At 39.5% G+C, this 24,135-nt stretch overlaps 1 protein-coding gene across 8 annotated transcripts in view; it reads right to left on the bottom strand.

The window, feature by feature from the left end:
• TULP4 (TUB like protein 4) overlaps nucleotides 1–24,135 on the bottom strand; it is a 185,263-nt gene that overhangs the window by 42,418 nt on the left and 118,710 nt on the right. For all 8 annotated transcript variants that reach the window (XM_040597229.1, XM_040597234.1, XM_040597233.1 and 5 more), the window contains 2 exons: nucleotides 16,890–17,018; nucleotides 16,424–16,585 (listed from right to left, as the gene is read on the bottom strand). In XM_040597229.1, coding sequence (XP_040453163.1) covers nucleotides 16,424–16,585; nucleotides 16,890–17,018 — 291 coding nt within the window. The remainder of the gene's footprint in view (nucleotides 1–16,423; nucleotides 16,586–16,889; nucleotides 17,019–24,135) is intronic.

The raw sequence follows: 24,135 nt of genomic DNA, 5'->3' as shown, positions 1-24,135 counted from the left end.
AAATTTAAGATTCTAACCATTATATGCCCAGATCAAAAATTTATCTACCCTTGTATCTTACCTCTAATGGGTAGGAGTAAAAGAACAGGATGCACTGAGACAGCACCTCCCCTGCACAGTCAGGTAGCTTCCAGCAAAAAATATTCCCCTTTCTTTGATAAGCGACAATTTCACTTGGCAACCTTTACTTTTTAACACTAAAAGAAATACAGAATAATTGCTCCCTACTTACACTCTAAGTATTGGCCACAATTGTAGAGACCTCTGTTATCCAATCCCTTAGTCATCTCTTCCAAGATGAAGAATCATAGCCTACCCAGGATCTTCCTGCACAGTTGTTGTTCAGAAGCTTCCAGTCACCCTTGTTGATTTCTGCTGTCACAGGTCTTCCTTCCTATCTTCTTTCTGAGATGTTGTGCCAGACTTGCAGCACTCTAACTGTGTATTGTATCACTTATACAATGGTACTCACCGACGAAACAATTGTCATGGTTCCACTTTTGAAAGTTTCAGAAAGGAAGCGTGGCTTCAAAGGTCTTAGTCAAGAAATCCTAAGTTTTTTTCTATGAACAAGGTAATTACTAGGAAACGCAGAAGGCTGTAAACTAGAATAGCAGTTTAACAGAAGAACTCCGGTAAAGTCATTAAAATCTTAAGAAAATCAGTGGAGTTGTTTCACATTATCAGAAGCAATGAAAAAAACAGTATCTGCCTGCCAAAACTGTAATCATTACATCTTACAAATATTTTTGGGTTAAATAGCTGCTGGGTTAAAACAGTGGGTAAAGTTTGCTACAAGCCTCAGATTACTATTCTTAGATATAAAAGCAAGAACTTGACTTTTGTTCATCTCACACTCCCTTCCCTTGTGGTCCTTCATTCTACTCTTCCTCCACTTGTATCATCCCATCTTCTTTCACACTGCTCATTATTTCAACTGTTTTTACATGCATGATTCAGTGCACAGCCACTTTCACTATCTACTTTGAGAACATAACCACCCTCTTTCAGATCTCTACAAAACAAACTTCTACAAAGCCAAAATCCTACTGGTTTCATTGTTAGCTTCTCACACCACTTTCAGCCTACTCTATATAACAGTTTTTTACCAGTCTTCTCTAAGTTTTATGACTGCAAAATACCTAGACAGAGGAGGTGAAACTCTATTGTTTCTGAAAACAGCCGTGTAAGGCTTCTGTCTCCTAAAATCCTGTAGAAGCACTTTATAACTGGGTAGGAACAAAATGTTGGGACTCATCACCCTGAGTTCGTCTCACCTCAATCTAAAGCTAATTGTTTTGAGTAGCCCCAGTTCATTTAAAATAACAAAGCCCTACAGAAATCTCCAATTCAGATCAGAACAGCTGCATGTGGGCATCTCCATTTTTGCACTGGAACCTGAGCGAGCTCTTTAGCAACCTTGAAATGTCACAGGGCACTCTTCACCTCCTTAGCCAGGCCATACATTTCAAGGAGCAGCTTTAAGTTTTGGGGTTATTGTAGCAATACAAGCTTTAAGATGAAAGCATTTATCAGGCTGATAGTCCTGCTGGCTGAACTCCTGCTGAAGCTGTAAAAATGTCTAATGGTGTTATCATCCACAACATTATTCAAGTTATGAACGCCACACTCAAGCTACTTATGTCATATGACTAAAACTCTCTTGACCTTCAGAAAAAGGCTGAGCCACAGGGTATGCCTGAAGGATCCAACAGAGAAATTAAAAGGTTGTATTTTAGCTGCCTAAATTAATATTTTTGGGGGTATTTGCAGATCTAGGAGGTCTGAGGGAATGTCGGGAAAAGGTAATGCAAGTTACAGTGGTTTTTTAACCCTTGAATACAAAAGCTAAATAATAATAATAGTAATTAAAAAAATACAAAATACTTATTTTGAAGAGGTTTTTTGGCCCCTTGTTCTGTTCTTCTTCTCTTGCCTCATCTCCCCTCCTTTAATCCTGTTCATTATTTCAACTATTTTTACATGCATTACCACTTACAGAATTGCACTTGTAGAATTACGCATAATCTGATTAACAGAATACCTAAAATCATCCAATACATTCAAACTGTGAGTCAGTTACACAACATAAATACAGTATCTCCTTACAAAACATAACAAATACTACACTACAGTGAAGCTGTAGCTGATTCAAGATCATACAAATGCAGAGCAGTCTCCAATAGTGCCCTGACGCTCTATGCTTTGAGGGGAAAACTATGATAAACAGCACTAGGACAATTCACGCACAGTTCTCTAAGCATACCAAGAGCTGAAAGCTGGGTTTGGTCCTGAAACACAAGTGCCTGGGTTCTCCATGAAACCAAAGCTTGGGGTGATTCCTATTTATTATAACAAATTTGAATACCTGAAAAACAACCTGCTCTGAAATTTGCTGACCTCTTAGCCTCTGTGGTAACTTGTGATGAGTTTCACACACTAGTTTCGGTAAATAAAAAGTTTTTTTCAGCTAGTTGTTAATCTATTATCCATGAAACATTCAAATTTGCAATCCCCTCAAATGCCCAATATTTCAAAGACTCCTCAATTAGCAGTCTGAAATACACCACTTCCTAAAAGATGTGGTCATCAAAAGATGGGGTATGCTGGTCTGAAGCGTTTGTCTCATGAGATGACTATCACGCCAGCCAAGAAGCCAGGAAATTTCATCCAAGAGGAGCAATTTGAACCTGTTCAGTGACTTTGCTACATGTGAACCATTGCTGTTCCTCTCAGATCTGTTGTGATGCCATAAGGCGTCGGGACCAGACGCAGTACTAGCAGAGAATGGTCCAGCACTGAGATCAACAGAGCTACAACGGAGCCACCAAAGACCCCGTTGCACTGAAGGTCCTGCTCAGGAGGCCTGCTACTTGTAAGAGAACTACAATTTACTAACAGTGATGTTATTTCTGCACAAAACACATTTTATTACTATTTAATTTGGTTTAACAGAAGTAAATCGAACTCATCAACAGTAAGAATGCTCAAGCTTTACGCTAATTTGAATATACCTGCCCAGTAGGAAAGCAGGAGATACTGCCATCTCACCACATGTGATTATATGCAGTAGCTGAGAAAATTAAATTGTTATGATTTACAGACTTAAGTCAATGAAGCCGTGCTGACTTACATTTGCAGAGAACCTAGCCACTGTCCATTCCTGCATCTTTCCTCATTGTCAAAGAAGCTTTCCAGAACACAGTCATTTTGACTTTTTTAATAACCAAGGATAATTCAATACCAGCAATAATGTATTCAATGACTTGATGTATACATGAGGGGTAAAAGACAGAATCATTTCCAGTCTCAGGTTTTGGTTGTACAAACTGAACAGTCAATACTGTTACAGAAAGATATTGATAAAACAAGATGCTCCCTTCATGACATTTACTACTAACACTGAAGGTTTCTAATGTTGCTGGTTAAACAAAACTCCCAGGAAATCTGATCAATACGTTTTCAGAACACGGGCTGTCATTCTGTATCAGGGCAATGACTGAGCCTTTGATGAAGCTCAAGTTGAAGTATTGGAAGCTGGACTTGCTATAGCTACTGCAAGAAATATAAAGCCATTGGAGGCTGCTTCAGGATACCACTTTTAAAGTAGCGGGATGCTAGAAGGCTGGGAAAGAAACATCTATTTGCTTTACTCCTGCTGGCCCAGGATTTTTCAAAGAACCTCTGACTTTTTACAAAGAATGTACATCCGAGAACTGAGGGAAGCAAAACAACTCACTCTGCTAATTAAAATAGCATTGAAAATGAAACTAGTAAACTTCATCCTAGTATAATTTTATTATTTAAAAACCAAAATTTTCACAGAAAGACAGAACTTGTCTTGTAAGAGTATGCAAGGTGCATTAATATAAACATTTAAATTCCTGGATACACAGAAATCTTCTGAAAATTAATGTCATCTGTCATGAAATCTCAGGTGCTCTAATTTTCCCTAAGCTGTGGCTAAGCTGCCAGTAACTCCACTGAGCAATTTCTCCAGCTACATCTCTTCCCTCTCCCATAGGATAGGTGGCAGCTGGAAGGACAAAGTGACTACACAAAGCTTTTCCAGGAAACGACTGATCACATTAGGAAGGCGAAGAGTTAGCTGTGTCTTAGAAGATGCTTACTGGACCAGTCCAACAAACTGAGCTCTACTGGACATGAAATACCCAAGACTGCTACACCCTAAGTAATACAAACACCTGTATGTAACCTGTAAATGTTGCTGTCTCACAACAGTAAATATTTTAAACAGCAGTATTTTAAAATACAAATTAATTTAAAACAGAGCATGAAATAAAGACAAACCCACTGTTCTCATTTTTATAATGCAAAGTGACTACTTACGTCTTCCCCTTTGTGGACCAGTTCCTGGCCAGTTCTCCCTGCACTGCTAATCCATCCAAACACAGTAAGTAAAATACATATTGTTGTAATTTGCTGGGGGTTCTACACCTGGCAAATCATTCATGCAGAGTATAGATCCCCACTACGCCAAAGCGCACACATAGGTATTTCTGTTAGGAAATCCTAGGGGGGGGACCTATTTACATTGGAATGTGTTGACTTTTCCAGAACTAAACACACCATTTCAGCTATTTTTTTCTAGCCATCACTTTTAATGACACATGCAAAGACTTCGGAGAGACTAGTGACTCATGATCTGCCTCTGGAAGAAACATCCTACCTAGGTCTTTTCAAACCAGTTTACAGGTGTTTTGTTATTCCATGTTCAATTTTTGCTTTAATCAGCTGCAAAGTTCAGATGTAAACCTTACTTGCACATTTCTTGAATGTTCCTAAATTCTTTTCTAAACATATTGCAGGAAAATAGTACTGCTCTTCAAGATTTTGGACACAGACATGATTATTTCTGCTAGCAGCAAAGTTAGTTCATATTCAAGATCATAATCTTTGGATGTACCAGTCAGAGGAACTTGCTGCTTTTCAAACTAACCTGTTCCAGGACCCCCTTTTAACTTCCTCAGACTCCGTGACGTGCCTCTTAACCGTGAAGCAGTAGCCCAGGGCAGAAATCTCATCACCATCTTATGACCAAATAAACCATGAACAATCTCACAGAAACTTATGTTTTTTATTTTTAACATTCTCCAGTGTTGCACTTCCAAAGTTCGAAGGATTCCTCTTCCATCCATCCACGTTGCAAACCTTGCTCTTTCAGCATGTAGTTTTACTCTTTGCCATGGTGGTACCTCTTCTGTTTGGCACTGTACAGGTCTGCCAAAACCTTGCTGCCACTGTACTGCGTAGCACAAATACTGCCACTAACAACTTACCCTGCGCACCTCTGCATTTGCAGCTGCCTTGTCTGACCTTCTGTTTCACTGACACTCCCTTTTTCAAAGTTCAGACATGTCTTTATGCTTTTCCTTCAGCCTCCTCCTCCATCTCCCTCCAAAGGAAAAACTCAGCACTGTACCTCAGAAATTACATTCTGTAAAAATGCTAATAAGGCCAACTGCATTTGCATTGTCAGAAGATGCTCAGCAGTTTAAGGAAGCTGAATTAGCTCTGTTTGCCGATTTAGCCATCTGGACAAACATCAGTATTCATGATGGGAAGAGCCTTCACAGTCATCACCATAATGCCATCATACTAATAGAGACAAATATTTTGTTGATCCAAAATTAACTGAACTATAAACTGATTAATATAGAAAATGATGGATCAACCTTCCATTCATGCAGGTAGGCTTAGTAAATAGGAAATACTTGGAAAACTACTGCCTTTAAATATTTTCATTCATTAGTCTAACAAAAATATGTCAGTCTCGCAAAGGCTGAGTTACAACATTTTGCAGTCCATTTAGTTGTGGTATTAGCATTTTGCATGTCTTGTGCTCTTCTTGGTTACCGTTTCTCCATCACAAAGCAGGAGACAGTGCAGCAGCTGCCTCTCAGGATACATTACAAAGTGAAAGTTTGTTTTTTCTCAGTGTGGTATTTCTGGCTTTCCTTCTTTTTACCTCAAAATGCACAAAGCGAGAGAACCAGACACAGGGAGACAGCTTCTCTCCCGCTGAATGCTTTTGACTCCCATTAAAAATTCAGCTGCTGTAAAATGATCTCTTGAACTGACACAAAAAGAGACATCACCACAATTCACACACAAGCTCAGGGGGAAAGCACTAGAGGTTTTCTGACTTGCCTTTATGTCTGAAAAAACTGAGAAGTGTTTTTGTTTCCTTTGGACGTGAGGAGTTAGCAGCCCCACACACAGATGATACACCACAAGATCATCCAGCTAACCGCATACATACGCAGCAGTGAAATTCTCATTCGAGACCATTAACACTTTCAAAAGCAGCACTGATTTAGGTACCTATTTGCAGGCTTGTATCTTCTCTCTCCTACAAAGTCCACAGGGTCTAGGTAACTATTACAAAGCTCTCAAATGAGAAGAGAAAGTAAATACACTGGAGATCTTGGTGACAAATCCATTTAATAAATATTGAAATACTAAAACCTGGGGATTCAAACAGCACCGGCTTTATTTCTCTATGAAATACTATAACATAGCTGAATAACCTTAAATGAGATACAACCTTGCATGCCGTCTCAGGAGTCAAAAATGCAGGTAGTCTCAAAATCAGGATCTCAAGCTATACAACTGCTCTGGACATGTGGAGATGGAAGCAAGTGTCCAGGCAAAGATAATGTTATTTGAAAGCTTTCTGGCAAATCACAGAAAGACTATTATATGCCCCTGTAATTACACCTGGACTAATTCTGAGTTGTGTTTTTCCAGGCACACACGTTTCTATATTCTTTCTTGACTCTTGAGACATTTTTCAGGAAAGCATCCTGTAACCCTGTAACAATTGGAGTTTTAAGTGAGAAGAGTTGCCCTTCTATGTAATTACTGAATTAACAATACACCTCAGTTTATTTTAGATGTGAGAAAGATTTGTGGGATTTTTAAACTTGTGTCAGGTTTCAAATCACATTCAAAGCAGTATGCAAAATGAACAAAAGCCAACAGCTGGAACACCTTCTATAGAACATCTGTAGCTTTCAACATGGGCAGGACTCTGAGCCCAGACCACTGATCTCCCACATCAGAAGTACTCTAGAATACTCTTCAAGCAGTGCCATTTTCTCACTAAACTCTGCCAAGCAAGTGCATACGTGTCTATGAAAACACATATTCTTCACATATATCCAATTATATATTGCAACAAACCCAACTATTTGGTACTGTTAGCTGGGAAAATGCAATTTGTTTTACCAACAACCACTCAATCAGGCAAAGAAGTCAAGATACATTTGGCAGCCTCTTGCATTGTTCCCAAGCCAGGGTTTAGTTATTTCCTGAAGGATATGTTGACTGCTGAAGCTAGTATTTCCTTCAGTTTTAGCAGTCTGAGAGTTTACGTTGAGGTTTGTGGCTTGTTTTCTTTCCTAATTGAAATTGATATTACTTAGCAACAAGGACTGCACTCTCAACCAGTGAAAATGCAATACAAAGCAGTTAGAGAAGCAACATCCTTGCTGTTTTGAATTTCATAGTACAAAATGAAGAAGTCCCTAGGTCAAGCTATATGCTAATGGAAGCCAGCCCCAACTTCTGCATTCCTCTTCTAGGTCTTGGGTGCTGGCAGAGAGGGGTAACTCAGCATGGTCAGGAAATACCTAGAGTGGGTGAGGTCAAGTACAACTGAGTCAACATGGTGATAGGCTGAGTAATAAACTGTTACTGAAATGAGACACTGAAGAAGAATGACTATCCTCCTAAAAGCAAGGAAAGCAGGGAAGGATTAATCTCTTTTCAGCTGATGCAGTTGCCAACAATCCCTCAACTTCTGAACACTGACAAGAAACTGGCTCCTGGACAAAGAACAGACAGCTTCAGTTGAATCCACACAGGATGAAACCCTGATGGGAAAGGTTTTGGAGAATAGAGATACTGCTCCCACTTTCCACTGGCATGCTATCTCTTTTTGTCAAACCAATGGAAAGACCATGCAATACCACTTTTCAAAAATACCACCCTTCATTTTTAATTTACTATGAAACTTGACCTTGCTTTCCTAGACAAGACCTAGTGCAGAAATCCACAAATGTGCTCCTCCAGATTCAGTCACTCCAATACTCTTTCCCTGAACCGAGGTTTCAGACTATTCATAGGCTTGAACACATCTGACCCAAGTTCAAGACCCCATTTGGCTCCTGGTCTTCTAACTTCCAAAAAATCGATGGATCAAGTCCCAGTGACAATAAAGTTTAAATTAGCCACTCTGGCAGCTACATCTCTTTTGAACTGGGAAGACCACAAAGCTCTGGATGAACCAAAGGAGTCCTGGGGCCAAAGCATTCTCAGCCAGGTGGCTCTGGCAGTGGAAGAACACGGTCTATTTCTGAAAAATGCTGTAAAACCTTCACAGTTTCGAGAGTTTTTCCTCTGTAAGAATTACACTTCCACTCACATGCCCTCTCTTAACCAACTCAGAATCTGAACGAACAAACTGAAGCAATTTTCCTACCTTACATACAACTTCTTATAAAGAGAGCAGTTTCCTGCAGAAGGTTCCATTTTTTCCATGCACTGTCTAACAAGTAGTGTATGTGCGGCTACTTTGCACAGGTGCACTGCAAAACCTCGTTCTTGCTACTTGCCCCACAGCTGAAGCATAACACAGAGCTTTTCAGAAATAAAGTTTCAAGTACTCCCTGTCCCAAAGAACTAAAGACTTCAGGCTATATGAACAAGTCTTTCGTACAAGTGCTGGCAAGGTGAGAGGAGAGGCAAATGGCTTCTTTCTTCCTGACACTTCCCACACAAAGACTGGTCGTGTTTCTATTTGCGCTCATCTTTACTTTGCTGACTCAAACACTGATGCTCCAAAAATGTAAAACAGCACTGGGTATAAAAATGCTAAGTGGACACATTAACTGAATAGCACAACGAGTCTTCAGCTCTCCCTCCATCTCTGGTTTGTCACTGCCACTGGCATCCTTCCTTTCCTGAGGGAGGGGAAGATGTGGTTGAGTGTGCAGAGCTTAACAAACCCCAGAGTCTGGTCAACTAAAATAAGCATATTGTTACCTATCTGAGAGTCATGTCAGATCAAGGTAAAGAGTTAAAAGGTAGACTGTTGAGGGTGATCTGTATGTCCTAGTACACTGTGAATCCAAGGGGATGCAGAAATCCATTCCGTCATTCGCTTTGCGCAGTAACAAACATCAAATACCCTGTCTAAGAGGATGAGCAAAACATTAAAACAGTTGTATTACTCCTTCTAGACAGAATCATTAAAGGAAAAAATTCTTTGCAAGACTCATCTGAAACAGTACTGACATGAAAGACTGCAGGAGTTACTGAGAAAACATGAGCCATGATGCTGTCAGCCCATAAACATCTCCCATGTTACAGCCTTCATGACTAGAACAAATGGCACCACCTCGTCAGCTCTCTCAGTGTCTTGCCACTACAGGCTGGATGAAGAGTATCAAGGGAAAGATTAGGCAAGGCACAGATGAAGTGAGTGGGAAGAAGAAAGCACATTGAAACATCACCTTGTTGCTCTGCTCCTTCAATTACCCACTCAGTAACTGTGCAGTATGGGCTAGGGTTTCTGGCAGGAAAAACCTTGCCTGGAATAAATCCACAGAGAGATGCCACGGCTCCTGAAATTGCAGATGAACCCGAGAGGCTCCAAGGAGAACATCCTTGTTGCCTACCTTCCCCAAAAAGCCTATAAAATCCTCATCTGAATACTGAAATCTGCAGTGTAGCTGCTCATTGCTAGTGAGAAAAGGAGAGCACAATTTAAAAAAGGCACAGTGCATTAAACTATTTAACTCTTCTCCTTTCTTCTCTCTGGAAGCTGAATTCTCGGCAGAATGATGCATGAAAACCTACTTGAGACAAAAAGGCAAAGGAACGATGATGCTAATAAAACTATGTATAGACACCAGAAAAAAAAAATAATCTATTATTTCAGACATAGCTGCATAACGCAGCTTTAAAACAACATAATAAAAAGAGACGGGAGAAAGGAAGGCTAACTAGCACTTAAAATTCACATTACTTTTTCACACAAAATCTGTCTGTCACTATTATGTGGCATCATAAAAATCGAGCCACCAAGCAAAGAACAAAACCAAAGTGTTACTGGCTTCCAGCACATATAAATATATAAAACAAGAATACAAAGTCTCCACAAAATCATTTAAACATTTAAAGTATATATAAAAACCCCACACATTCTGTCTGTAAAAGGATGCAATAGGATAGTAAACATTCACAGAACCCTTAGCACAAGCAAGCAGAAATCATTAATTTTAATAGCAAATGCACCACAAAGGTTTGAAATACTTCTAAAAATAGCCCAAAATATTACAGGCAGTTAAGCTGTGGTGGGGTTTATTTATCTGTTTGTTTTATATAACATGCGGATTTATCTTGAAAGACAAGTCTCCTTCCGTTGTCCTCTTTTTGCATTTTAATGGTACTGCTCAATTATGCAGCATGCAATGTTAAAATCCTTATACGCAATTTAAGCATTGTCTGCAGTCCTTGTGGCTTAAATAAACTGCCTAGTTAATTAATAACACTTCTTCAATGCTATAAAAAGCCTCTAGCCATTTTTCCCAGTAATCTGAGTAATTCATCGATCCATGAAAATAAGTTACAGTTCTTCCTCAAAGACTGTATCTTACAGTGCAATTCTGAGTGGCCTTAGTCATTGTAATCATGTACGTAAGGTCAGTTGACATACATACACCCAGAACTGATGGGGGAAAAGAAGCATTTTTATATGCTAAGACACAGAAATATAGGTATTCCCTGGCATTTTAAAGGTTCGTTTACATGAACCTGTAAAGATCCTTAATAGGGCCAAGAAGTATTTTAATTAAGACCAAAATCATTGCTTACACTTTCAAATTTTACAGGCTGTATTTTTTTTTCATTTTGTCTTTCTTTCCCTTAATTCATAATAATTAAGGTAAATATTTGCCTTCCCTATACTGCCTCAGTTGTCTGTTTGTGGCTCCCTTTCATCATTCTGTCAACTCATTAGAAGGCTGTATTCAAGATTTTTTTTTCTAGATCTCAGCTAGATCTCTGAGCATAATTAAACTTGATCAGTGTGACCACCACAACAGCAAGGACTGCCTGACTCAGATGCGCTACAGCACCTGACTAAAACCAAAACAGTAGGGTGAATGGAAGCGCTGACTCCTTGTCCTTTGCAGCAGGCAAAAGACGATGTAGGTGAGAAGACAACACCACAGCCCAAACAGGTGCAACATTTTCACACACTTACGAATTCCTTATTTTTAAGCCATGTTCTGGAAGCTAGGTAAGGCTACTATCCCTGCTTTCAGCTTAGGAGCTGTTAAGAACAACTGTTTCCCTGAAACGGCAACAGCAACTGCAGACCATAGTGCACAGGTGGAAATGGGGGGTGGGGGGTGGGGCGGGGAACCACAACCAGACTCTACTGGAATAGATTTATTACTTAAAATTCTTGCCAGGGACTAAAGCCACACCAAAACCAAGGAGCCTGAGAGGCAAGCTCACGAAACACCTGGTGCCACCGGTAACCATTTGACAGTGCTTCTTGTTCATTAGCTCCTACCTCCTGGGGAGAACCGTGCTGTAGCTCCCACCTCATGGCAGCCCCTTGGCACAGCACAGCACTGATCCCATCGGGCACACACAAGGCACCAAGTCCTGTACTAGCACACAGATCCCACCCAACTACACTGCTGGACCCTGAAAGCAGCAAGCACCCCCTCCTTCGCATGAAGCACCTTTCTAGGTCCCCGGATCTGCCCTGAAGTGCTGCAGGCAGGGTGCCGCAGGCAGGGTGCTGGAGCAGAAGCCTGCCCCTGCCGCATGCCTATCAGGGAAAGAGATGCTGTGGTTGCCATGGGAGTAGGGATGGTGAGTGCTGGGAGCAGGAGTGACTAACAACATAGAAACTGCCTTCCTGCACAGCTACTGCAAACTACAAAAGAATTTTTTTTAAAAAAAACATACAGACCTCCCGCACCCTGCATTTCGAGACAATGCCGTTTCATCTGCTACTGGTCTCCTTGTTTTCTTCCAGTGTGTTCTAAGACCCTGCAGTGCACATGGTATCTGTTCCTAACACGGTGATGCGTTTCTCTTTGACCGAAAGCAGAATTTCGTATGATTAGACACAGAGGAGGCTGAAACTTGGAGCCTGTATTTACACATTCTTCGTACTAATGCATGCTGCATTGTGATGGAACCACATACAACAGTTAATGCTGTCCCCAGCAAGATGCAAATCCAATTAGCTAACTGCTTGTATACCTATTTTCAAAGTAAACAGAAGGAAGCGTGCCAGCAAAGTTCACATGTACCTGTAGTCTATCATGTCCTGGCCAAAGAGGATCCTGGCCAGTCCCTGAATTTCCACAAAAAAAACCAGCTTACAACAGGAAGGGGTGGGGTGGGGCATGTGGCAGAGCAGGGCAGGGAATAGAAATGGGCTCTTACAGCTGCCAGAAAAAGTCTGATCATTTACACTAGCTGAGATGCAGGGAACAAATATAGATTAATAGCACCTCTTGGGATATCCAGGAATTAAATATATTCATTCATTTTCATCAAGACTTTCCCCCTACTGCAGATTGATTTCCTTCCAGTTCCCTTCTCACACACAGAACAGCAACAGAAACAACCCTAGTGAAGTCCAGGGAGTTACAATATATTGCTATAAACAAGAGGACTCCTCTACAGTTCTCACTGGTTCTCTGACACTGTGCCTTTCTCCATCACGAACAGAGATAAGCCTCTTTAATAGGTAAAATCTGGGAGAAGGATAGGGAGAGGATGGCCCAAGGGCAGTAGGAGTTGTAACAAAAATGTCACTAGGAGGTGAGCAAGCACAGGAAGGGAGATGAACCATGGGAAAGACATTTTATGAGTTGTGGGCTTAAGAAAAATCCTCAATTACTTATTGACATTGCTTCTATAATTATAAATAAAGCCTTTGGCTAGACAAAACTCAAGTTTTTCTCACTTGGGAAGGCATTCAATCTACTTGGTATGTGCACTCCCTTTTTGCAAACAACTGTGGTACGACACCACAGAACTGCCTCAAAACAGGGTACAGTATTCTCTGACACTTCAAACTGACCTTATTTCAAACATACTTTTCATCCCTACATGATCCTAGGTGAGCCTTCTCGCCAGAAGAACACTCCACACACACCAAGGAAGCAGGCCCTACTACAGCCTCCCGTAGCCCTGAAAAAAACATTTCCAAACAGTGAAAGAAAGGGCACACTCCTGAGTGATCCCAGCTGTCCAAGGTTAACCCAGGTGTGGCACGCTGTTTGAGATAAAGAGGACCCAGTCCTGTGAAGTATTTCCACTTTGTGTATTTGCTTATTACCCTCAAGAGGCCTTTGGTATAATGGGGCTCTCTGCCTTGGCCAGACGTGGGCTCTGGTTATAGTGTACAGGAGCAGGAAACACCTACATGAGCAGGGCTACAGACACACAACGAAGTGAGAAAATTAACTTCTAGTCCTCCATAATAAACACTCAGAATCACAATCCAAAGGCCTATGTATTGAATGAAGCCCACAGCTCAAAGTCCAGACTCAAGATCTGGGTGTGAACCACAGGAAAAACCTGCTGATGACCTTCATGAGACGATCATCTGATGACATGATGCTGAAAAAGCAAGCACTGCAGTCAACCAGATTGTATCTCCTGTCCTATGACTCGCAGTAAATTTGTCCCCAACAGAAAAGGAGAGTTCAAGAAATCCTGAAAAACACACAGCCACAAGAAGAATGATACCGCTCTCTTCCTAAAAGAAAATGCAGAACAGTTGCCTCAGTATTAATAAAATCAGCCAATAACATCATCAGGGCAAAGTAGGTACTAAATCAGTTAAAAAACACAACTATACTGTACTCCACCCCGGCCATCTCTCCAGCTCTCATCCCATCTCCAGGCTCTCCAAAGACTTTGGGAAGCATTAACTATAGAGTTTCAACCACAGCTGGCATCAGTCACTACGTCAGGTGCTTTACTTATAAGCCTGCATCAATGCCCAGCCAGGATACAAATCCAGAAGCCACACGTGCTCTGTCAAATCCAATGGTTGGCAATACTGTCACTCCAACCATTTCTTGCCTCCAACAGAAAGACAGTGGTAGGAAATTACCTTCCACTTGCAGAGCTGCCACAGAGCTGCGGTGAGGAGTGGCAGAGGTGCTAGCCTACTGGGGTTGAACTGACACACAGGAGAAAAGATGGAAAAACGAGGCTTGAAGAAAAGAGGAGGGAGGATGCATGCAGCAGAGGGCTGAGGGAGAAAAAGGAGAACGGAAGAGTGAGGTGAACAGACAGACTGTATTTAGTGAATTTTTGTTAGGATAATAGAAAACTGATACTGAACAATACATTCCCCTTGGAAATCTAACTTTCCAAGTTAACTGTGTTAAAGGTCATGGGACCACGGCGTGTAATGTTTTCCAGGAATACTTTCATTAGCAATCTTCATGGTGCCAGAGGGGTGACAAAAAGAATAGTATGAAAATGTAAGTTTAAATGTCGACATTCATCTGTCATTCACTGTACATTAGGCAATAGCGAAGACGCTGAAGCTACTCTAGAATAATATTGTGTTCTCACTTGCAGATACAAATCAGGAAAGAAATGAGCTAAGGAGATAAGCTAGTAAAGTTTCCCATTTCCATATGTGCTTATTTGTGTGTAATACGTGCAATGTCTTTCCCCCCAGTTTGCTATTTTTAGTTTGCACTGAACACAGTCTCTTGCCTCAGTGAATCGTACTTCCTTCTGGCTCCAGCAGTAAAGACATCTAAATACATTTCAGAAGATTGCTTCTTTCCACCAACTCCAGAGAGCAGTGCAAAGATCCATCATCATTTATCATGCAGTCCCTATAGTTAGGAGAACTGTGCTGAGAAACATCAAGCTTGTGGCTGGTTTTGGTCTCTATTTCAGTGAGTCTGTCAGCAGCAGAGTCTGTAACTGAAGCGAGTGCTTTTCACACAGCTGTAACAGGCCATTATGTTAAGATGTGCTTTTCTGGACACTGAACAAGTGTTTGTTTCCTGGAATAACCACTTCTGGAGCATCCAGATTAGAAAGTATAAATATTGGCTAAACTGAATTAAAGGCAGTTGGTCAACCCAAATTAAACACCCAAGTGAAGATATTTCCATATACAGCAGCAACAACTGAGTATCACACAAATGGGGCAGCCTCCTGTTTAAAACACAGAACTGAGAGCTACTACATCTTAGTTTCGTCTCCTACTTTTGCTGCTTGTTTTTTCCTCTTGATCGAGTACATTATTTATTATCAAGATATACATATCCCTAGATTCAAAACCAGGCAGTTAGACTCCTTGGCTTTAAAGAGCAGTGTTGCAATAATTAATTCATTATCCTTTGCAGAGCACTCTAAAATTAGAAGCTGCTGCAGAAACGCATTATTATTAGTGCTATTACTCTCCACTAGCAATTCCCAAAATAACTCTGTCTTGGATGGATTTATAGTATTCTAAATTAAAGTTAGTGGTACCTTAAGTCTTGAACCAGCACCTTTTCACTGCAATGTAAAATGAAGGAAGGAAAAGAATCCAGCTGTGATCATAACAGTTTCTCTTTGTGCTATTCTACCCCCATCATTTCTTTCAGTACTATGTTATACACACATTAACTGTAAGAACAGCAAGCATGTAGAAGGAAAGACTGTTCCAGTAATCTCAACAGGGAACACCAAAGGGCCATTGCAAATTCTGCAAATGAAACCAATGGGCTAGCTCAAGCTCCACTACAAATGGTAATGTGACCAATATCATCCGCTTCTTTAGAAAACTAGTAAAGAATTTTTGAACTGGCTTTTCAAAGTTCAGCAAGCTTTGGGCTCAACATCTGGAAAAACAGCCTTCTTTCAAGTTACACTGTTTGCATAAGGCTGAGGGGTGTCTCTGACAATCAGCTGGATCCATTTGCTCATATGAAGGCAAACGTAAATGTATCTGTCACTGCAACTGCTCTTGCTGCAAGTGCAGGCTGGACAGCTGTATATGATCAGTCAGATGTTTACTAGACAAGGCTGCATCTCTGTTCAAATGGATTTTCAAGACAGCTGTATCAAAAACTTAGGGGTACAATTACAGATTCCTGTCTCAAACAACGAACTTGGAATAAGTCTGCACATGAATTGGGGTGAAAAGTGATGACAGGTAACTTGGCACATTATCGTATTTGCCTAATGAGAATGATGGGACGAATTAAATCTTTGTTACCTGTGGGAACACCGGTTTTGAGGGAAATTGTTCTTACAAACCATTTTACTTAACAACTCTTTAAGAGGTGTATTCTATAGCATATTAATGCAATACAATTAATACCTCTAAAAGCCCCATTACCTGTTGGTCATCTGGAGTCCATATGCCACAGGTGATCTGACTCTCCAAGTTTATCTCTGAAGACCAGTGTCTTTGTCCACTGACTGAACCGACCAGCACAAATCCATCTCTATAGGAGATAAGTGCTTGGGTCCCATCATGGCTCCATGTAAAGTCGCTTACCTTATCAAAGACAAGAAAATAAGATATATGGGCTGTGTATGAATTTTTTGTGGTTTTAATAAAAGGTAGCACTGCACAGAACTAGACAGGACAACTCTTAGCCCAGTTGTAGCTCTGACGTGACAGCTACTGGATAAAGCAATTGTCCTTGCAAAGTGTCTTTGTGACAACAGTAGCATATACCTTTCAATAAAGAAACATTTCATCTCTTCCTGTGCTTTTCAAAAGGTATAAAGCATCAACTATTGTTCTCCTCATTATGCCTCTCAGGAATCTTGACTGCAGAGAAAATATGCATACCAACCTGTGCCCCACGATCATTCACAAGCTCCACAGACCATCTGCCTTCGTATTGTATCCAAACAAATATTCCTCCATCTGCATCACAGGTTGCTAATTTCTGGAATGGTTCATTCCATCTCACCAGCACAACCTTAAAAGATAAACAAAAACAGCATTACCAAACCTGCATGTTGTGCTAACAACTATTTAACAAGAACCATTGAAACAATACTGCAAACTAAACATCACCTCATTTAAATCTGAAAGACGTACAAAACAGCAATTTTCAGCACGGCATTAGGTGCCTCAAGAACAGCTGGAACTGTTTTGTCATGGCTGTCAGGGAACGCACAGTCTCACACTGTCAGGCTGTTTTGGAAGGCACCGCATGCTCTCAATAAAATCATACTGTACACAGGAATGCAAGACTTCATTACAGAAGCAGCAAATGGAGGCCCAGTACAGAGCATCCAACACTCCTTCAAGTGATTTACCCCACCATAATCTCAGAGACTGTCAGACTACATCAAATCCTCACCTCTTGCTGACTTCATTTGAAGTTGCATCCACCACTATCAGATTGAATTTGAATACTCACTTCAATAGTGACATGAAACAAAATCCGAGAGTCCCAAATTATGAAAAAAAAATATTGAAATTTCATAGAGAAGTTGCATTGCTACTGAATGCAGAAGGAATACAAAGCAGTTTTAGGCTCTTCTTTTCACATTAGAACTATCTGGGCTTTTCCGGAAAATCTTCTCAAGTCAAAACTTACAAAATTGCTCTTTCATTTTTAATTAATATCAATTTAACAAATACAGTATCTCTTGAAACTTCAGTATAAAACTGAAAAAAGCATGTCATCCTAGTACTTGAAGCAGAAATGAGCAGTATAACCATTTACCTCCTATTAGTGACTTTTTCTTATTTTTTTTCCCAAGTTAGTTTCATTTGAAAAACATGCAAATACATATTGGAAACTTCTGTTCATACACAAGGATATTCCCCCTAGTTGTTTTACTGAGACACAGCATATACAAACAAAGAAAACACATATTAAACAGTCAATCAGTAGAGTGTTATTTAAACTGCTTCATGGGCATCCAGCTCTAATGATGTTTTTTCATAAATCTAAACAGATAATTAATCATCTAAAAGAGACAGAAAGAGATTTTCCTGAAATGTATTTTGCTTTTTAGAGAGGGACTGATCCTCCTAAAGATTCCAGTCCTAAGATGAGCTCTGAGTAGACAGATCCTTCATGCTTCACAACAAAATCAGTCATTTTCAGAATTAGGATATAAATACGCATACCTGAAACCTAAACTGGACAGCTGAAGAAGGATGATCTTGCCCTTATTTAGCGAGTGCTACACTTATTCACAGAATGTAAAGGGTCAGAACTTCAGAACACATACAGCAGTGGTGCTTGCCAGCCTGAAGCATCAACCCTTGAACAATTAGACAACCACAAGTAAACTGTTTCTTCGTGCATATGTAAAGATTATGGGGAGGAGCTGAGTATGACAAACTACCTCTCTGTTATTAAGCAGCTAAGAAGAATCCCATTTGAGATTTTGCAGACTAACACTTGCTTCTACTTGATTATAACCTTGCAGCTGCACTCCAGGTTGCTTGTCCCATCTCCAGTCGTGTGGATTATATCATGCCACTAGATGGATTATATCACATACTGCTTTTTTTTTTTCATTGGAAAAGCAGTAAATAAAATATTCCATCATAGTAATAAAAGCAGCTGTACTTTGGTAGAGGTTTCGCTCTGTCCCTGCCGTCTAAACAAGAATAGCACAAATTTGTCAAAATTTTGCTTTCTTTTTGGTGCAACTCCCACGCAGAGAGCCATCATTTCATCCACCCTGAGGCAAAACGCAACACTGATGTAACTGTTCTTGCCAGTAATGCCTTCGCAGTATTATGAAAGAAGTAAAGAAAACCCCAAGGACAACACTGAAAAATCTTCAACTTTAAAAGCTGGGAACCGCTAAGGCTAACAATGACGAGTAATGAGTACAACATAATTATCACCTCTACAAACCAGACCTTTAATGCTTAGACACTGCTTAAATCGGACATTTCATAGATAGTACAGAATAAATTGCTAGAGAAAATTTAGGAACAAAAGATAAAACTAATTGTTCAAATAACATGGGTTTTAACTAACAACATCAAAGGTGCTTCTACCCATCTTAAAACTGCCTGGTTTTGTCTGGCAAAGTTTTTAGATGAGCATATGATTTTACAGATTACACATAACAGTTGACTGAATTATAGGAATTATGGGCAAAGTGACAACAGTTACCTTGATGTGGTTTGTCTTTTTTCTATTTTAAATAAGAATCTTCTTAAAACTTGAAGATAACTTGTACAACCTGTCTCTTCTTTAGATTTTATAAAATATCCATACATTTAAAAGCAAACAAGACTAATTAGAGCCTCTCTCCCTCCACCCAATCACATACAAATTAGTAAGTTCCAAAATAAACTTAATACTTTCTAATCACAAATGAAAGCGAGACTGACTTTATATGCCTTCTCGTAACATCCTCACAAGGAAGCAAATTTGTAATTTGAAGATGCAACTTCTTTAAGCACAGAGCAAATGTAAATTTATGAGGTCATTTTAAAGATGTTTCCATCATTTACATCTAACATCTGACTACAGGTGCTGAATCCACAGGGCTTTGAGTATTTCCAATTTCATTTTAGACACTCAGCATACTGAAGCAGAGATAAAGAAAGGAAGGATTGCCCTAAATACTAAGATGACTTTTGGCTTTTATGTTGGCTAAAATGTAAAGCATATGAAAACATGCCCTATTGATAGTGCACTGAAATAACACGTAAGCTTGAATTACCCCTCTGCAAAGAGGAATTTTATTGCTAACCCATAAATGCAAAGATATCATTATTTTCACTAACAGCTTCAGCTCACAGGGGACCCATTTTGACTTCTGCCTTTATGGTTCTCTGCTTCCTGCTTAGCATCTTCACACAGGTACTGAAGGACTAAATCGGTTTAAGTTGTATTGAAAGCGCAAAAATGCTGGTTTGCCAAAGAAAGTTGTCTGTGAGCCACTGGTGGTCCACTCTGCCTGTGTATGCTGCCTAATTATTCTGGTTTGTTTGTTGTTTCTTCATGGTTTTTTAAAATACTATAAAAATGATTAATTGTGTTTGTTCTACTCTAGAAAAAAATGTATCACAGATATTAATTAGCTTCTAAACTGGTATCTCATACAGGAAAGTATCTCCCATAAATAAGACTTCAAGGAACTCCTGAGCTAAAATACTAAGTAAAATGTAAAGGCAAATATATTGCCCCCAAACACGATGCTTTCCATGAAGTTCAATGAGCTTTCGAATCAGGGTCTTGTTTTCTTTGAGCTCCTTTTCATACAATGCAGAGTGGTGAAAAATTTGTTTCAAAAGTGCAACATTCTTGTTTTAGTTGTCAACTTCATTTTCAGGAATTATATTTAATTAATCCTAAAGGTGCTAGAAACTCTCCACAAGAACTGACTGCATACTACAATGCTGCAAACACAGGAAACTCTGCAAAAAAATAAAACCTTTAAAATTATTTTCATCACAAATTAAGGATATGTGAGGGTTTGTTATCTTCAATGTTAAAAAAATGTTTATGCATAAAATTAAAAGGGAAAACTTTGTTAACTTACACTTGGGAGACAAACCCGTGCATTCACTCCCAGTACTACGGACTAATAAAGACTGAAATAATTGATAACATTTCTGAATTAAAAACGTTGTGCAAACATAAATTATAGTTTATGAACGTCAGTTACTTCCCTGTACTTCTCATCTTCACAGATGCTCCATTTGGAAAAGGCATTGTCTCACGGCAAATGAAACATCTGTATTATTCTAATTGAAAATACAACAGATTTTTTTTTTCTTAGATAATTTAATTATGCTTTAAATTTTCTATTTTCAGCCATGTTAATACTTTTTGTTCCACTAATGCACATAAAAAACCCAAAGTCCAATTAGTCTCTGGCCCAGATCATGAAGATACTGCCACAGAAAGACCATCATGCAACTAGCAATATTATTATTTATTAAAATCTCAGACAAGAAATGTTGAGTAACTGCAATTTTTGGAGTAGCAAAAATGTGATTTATAGTGAATGTGACCTCTTCCCAACAGAAGCCAGGTTTGGTGATTTAAATTCATTATGTGCTACTGGCATTTTTATTAATTTTTTTCACATTTTCTAACATAATAGAAGACTGCTAAAACCCAAAGTATTCTGAGTGCTTTTGTTGCTCCTAATTTCATTACAGTTTTTGAAGGAGATGACTGCCAATCTTCCAAGAGCCAAAGTTGTTTTATCTACATTACCATGCAACAGTTATTAATGAAATCTTGCCTCTGTAGTTCCTCAAACATTGCTACAGAAGCAAGGGACAAACATCGAGACAAAAAAAAAGTAAGTAAATAACTAGGGCAATGAGTTCCTAGAGTTCCTTACAAATTTAGATAGATTTTATTACTGATATGCTGTAGTGAGTCATTTTAATCTCTGGTCCTCCATCCATTTACTGGGAGCAGGCATACGCTGTAGGGATAGAGGTCCCCCCCCAGCATTCATTTTCACACATGCTACGGAGATGTGCTTGCAGATGGACTACTGCAGCAACTGAAAGTAGAAAGTACTTGATGGAAAACATTTGATTACAGCACTATTTGCTATACCTGGAGAGCCATGTTCCTTTATCTGGCACAAGCATTCCTGAAACTGCAAGTGAGCCTGGCATCGTTGCAGAGTGTTCAGGATCTGATGCATTCTAACTCCATTGAGCATATACAACACTAAACATCCTATGGAACTGCTGGCCTTTTTTTCCCCCTAATGAATCATACATTTCTAACACTATTGAAAGTGCCGATATGAACCTACCTTCCAAGCAGCAACAGCAAAAGACCTAGTTGTTCCTAGAACAGAAACAGAAAAACTAATAAAGGAGATTAGGCTATTGCCTACGGTAGCAGAGTACAGGACTCAGTCTATCCGAAGGCTTCTTCCAATCCTGTACTTCTAAGAAAGTACTTAAGTTTTTAAAGGAACATACAAGGGGTGAAACAAAGCATTGGAAAAGGGGACTACACAATCTGCCTAGGATCACTGTGTCACCCATTTGCTGTACCAAGCAATCCTGTTATGCAATCCCCTAATAAGCAGACTGACCTTCAGTCATGGTTACAAGTATAGAGAAGTATGTGCATATAGTGCATACAGTATGTGCAAGACACTGGCGCTCATTATGGTTTATTAACAGCAACAGATGAAGAGATGTACAAGTACATCTGTCAAAGAAAAAAGATGAGTGTACAGTGGGGAACAGAAATGAAACATAAAAGTAAAGACACCACAGAAACCAATAACCACCTTTACTTGTTAATACTAGCTCAGTGTCTCTCTCTACACAATATATAGATATACGTGTATAAGATGTATATGCATTACATACATATAACATGGGATGTGCATGAACATACATCCCCATTAAATCCTTGAGGAAACTGTGCCAACTTAATACATTTGTTGATTTCAAGTTAGTTAAATCAAGCAGATTTTTATAACTTAAATGTAATTTGAAAGTGCTAACAGGTGCCCAGAATAAGCAGTAGGGTGGAGTTAACAAGCTGTTGCTTCTCACTATACTTCACCCATAAACAATGCCTGGTTCTAAACAGTTCTGTGTATGTTTAGTTCAATGAAATGTTAAGTTTAATTATTTTTAAAATATTACTATTTTTAAAATAAAGATTATTCAACTTTCTCTCTCCCAATTTCTCATGCTACAAAGATTGTTTGTAATTGTTCTTACTTTCATCTTCACTTATGACCTTCATTTCTTGCCATGATAGCAACGTCAGGATAATTATCTCCATTTGAACAAATTAAATCATGCAGACAAAGAGCATCATGCAAGTATTTTCCCTACTAATAACACCAGACAAAAATTCAGCAGACATGGTAGACATGTCTTGCCTCTCCTGGGGTGGCACACCCATCATCCCATCCTACTTGTCTTACATTGCATTCTCTAATGATACACTCCCTGTCTCTCCCACAACTGCAGAGCTCTGACTTTCTGTTTCCAGCAACATTACACCCCGGTGGAAGTGCTTCGTTTGCATATGGAGCTGTCAGTTTCCAAAGTATGATACCCATCAAGGAATTATTATTAAGAAGAAACTACTACTATTAATAACAAACATTGTGCTGCAGCTAAAGAACAGCAAATTTATTATAGTCAGTGTCTACATCTTTTCAGAAAAACTGTCAACCCACAATAGGGGCTGCATGTTACATAGCGGGTAAACAAACAGTGAGTTCTTGGAGATAGAAAACACCATCCAAATTCTTCATGTTTCTTTAGTTGATATAATAAGAAAATGAACTCTCTTCCTGGAAGGACTGGAGTAGCCCCCAGATACCTCTGGGATGGATGTCCTTCAATAATCCGTACCCTGTTCCAGGAGAAGCTGCGGTCACTGGTGATGAGCGTGGACTGCATGGCAGCTGCTCACAGCCCCTAGCAGGGTTCGGCTGCTGCTGTGGGCAGCACTTTTCATTACCACTCAGACATTAGAGGTCTGCTGCTTTATCCCAGGATCCTACTTTTACCTTGAAAAAGATGTCTTACTCTGCCAGCAGCTGTCATCTTGCTTCTTCTGCTCTTTGAAAAGGAGCTTCAATTTCTACAAATACTATTAAAACAAATGCTACACCACACTTGTGAGAGGTAATATAAAAGCTACTAACTAAGTGGTTTTAAAAATACAAAAAAAAAACCCCAACCCAGGCAAGGACCAAATCTGAATAGGTTTTTTGTTTGTTTTCACTTGGAAATCTGATTTCATGGTATAAAATTATCAACAAGCTAAGTGTGACATCAGAGTCAGCTGGGGACCTAACCTTGTGCTAACTGAAATCAGAGGTAAGGCTGGACCAGCAATAAGGTGCTGACCTTAATGGACTTCAAAGGTCCAGGTCCAACTCTGTACCTTCTTCTGACCACAGACTTCTCTATGGTCTTCATGTGAAAACCTACTCCAAAACAACTACAGCCCTAACTCAAACACCTCAGGTAAGGGTCTAAAGTTAAGTACAATGCAGGGATACATTAGCAGCTCTGTGCCATTTTGTTCAATACACTTGCTCTATTTATTTTTTTTTTCTGCTTTTCTCCTTGGCATTTTTTTTTTAATGCTCAGG

Source organism: Falco naumanni, chromosome 6, assembly GCF_017639655.2.
Source record: "Falco naumanni isolate bFalNau1 chromosome 6, bFalNau1.pat, whole genome shotgun sequence".
In the NCBI taxonomy this organism is placed as follows: Eukaryota; Metazoa; Chordata; class Aves; order Falconiformes; family Falconidae; genus Falco; species Falco naumanni.
The sequence above is the reverse complement of the archived record's forward strand: the minus strand, read 5'-3'. Positions and strand labels throughout refer to the sequence as shown.